This window comes from Gavialis gangeticus, unplaced genomic scaffold (assembly GCF_001723915.1).
Source record: "Gavialis gangeticus isolate Ggan-Ray unplaced genomic scaffold, GavGan_comp1, whole genome shotgun sequence".
Taxonomy (NCBI): domain Eukaryota; kingdom Metazoa; phylum Chordata; order Crocodylia; family Gavialidae; genus Gavialis; species Gavialis gangeticus.
Window position 1 is genome coordinate 119,841,627 of NW_017729024.1, and position 244 is coordinate 119,841,870.

Below are 244 nucleotides of genomic sequence, written 5' to 3' on the forward strand. Positions count from 1 at the left end.
GGGGGGGGGGGGGGGGGGGGACAGTCGCTCCCAGGAGCCACGAACCCCGGGCGCCTGCAGGCCCTCCCCCGCCTTCCCCCTCGCAGATCCGCGGCCGAGGGGCGCGGGGAGCCGGGCACTCACCCGGCAGTACCAGAGGCTGAGCTGCGCGGGCGCCAGCACGGCGAAGAGGGCGCGCTGCGGGTCGGCCTGGACGTGGTGCGGTGGCTCCGGGGCGGCGAGCGGGCAGCGCAGCCGCTTGGGC

General features: G+C 79.9%; 1 protein-coding gene across 1 annotated transcript in view; it reads right to left on the reverse strand.

Moving 5' to 3' along the window:
- Positions 1 to 243, reverse strand: part of RIC1 (RIC1 homolog, RAB6A GEF complex partner 1) — a gene marked incomplete at its 5' end in the record, with an annotated part of 138,394 nt that extends 138,151 nt beyond the window's left edge. The window contains one exon of the mRNA XM_019518235.1: positions 124 to 243. Within this exon, the coding sequence (XP_019373780.1) occupies positions 124 to 243 (120 nt within the window). The remainder of the gene's footprint in view (positions 1 to 123) is intronic.
- Between the last annotated feature and the right edge of the window lies 1 nt (position 244).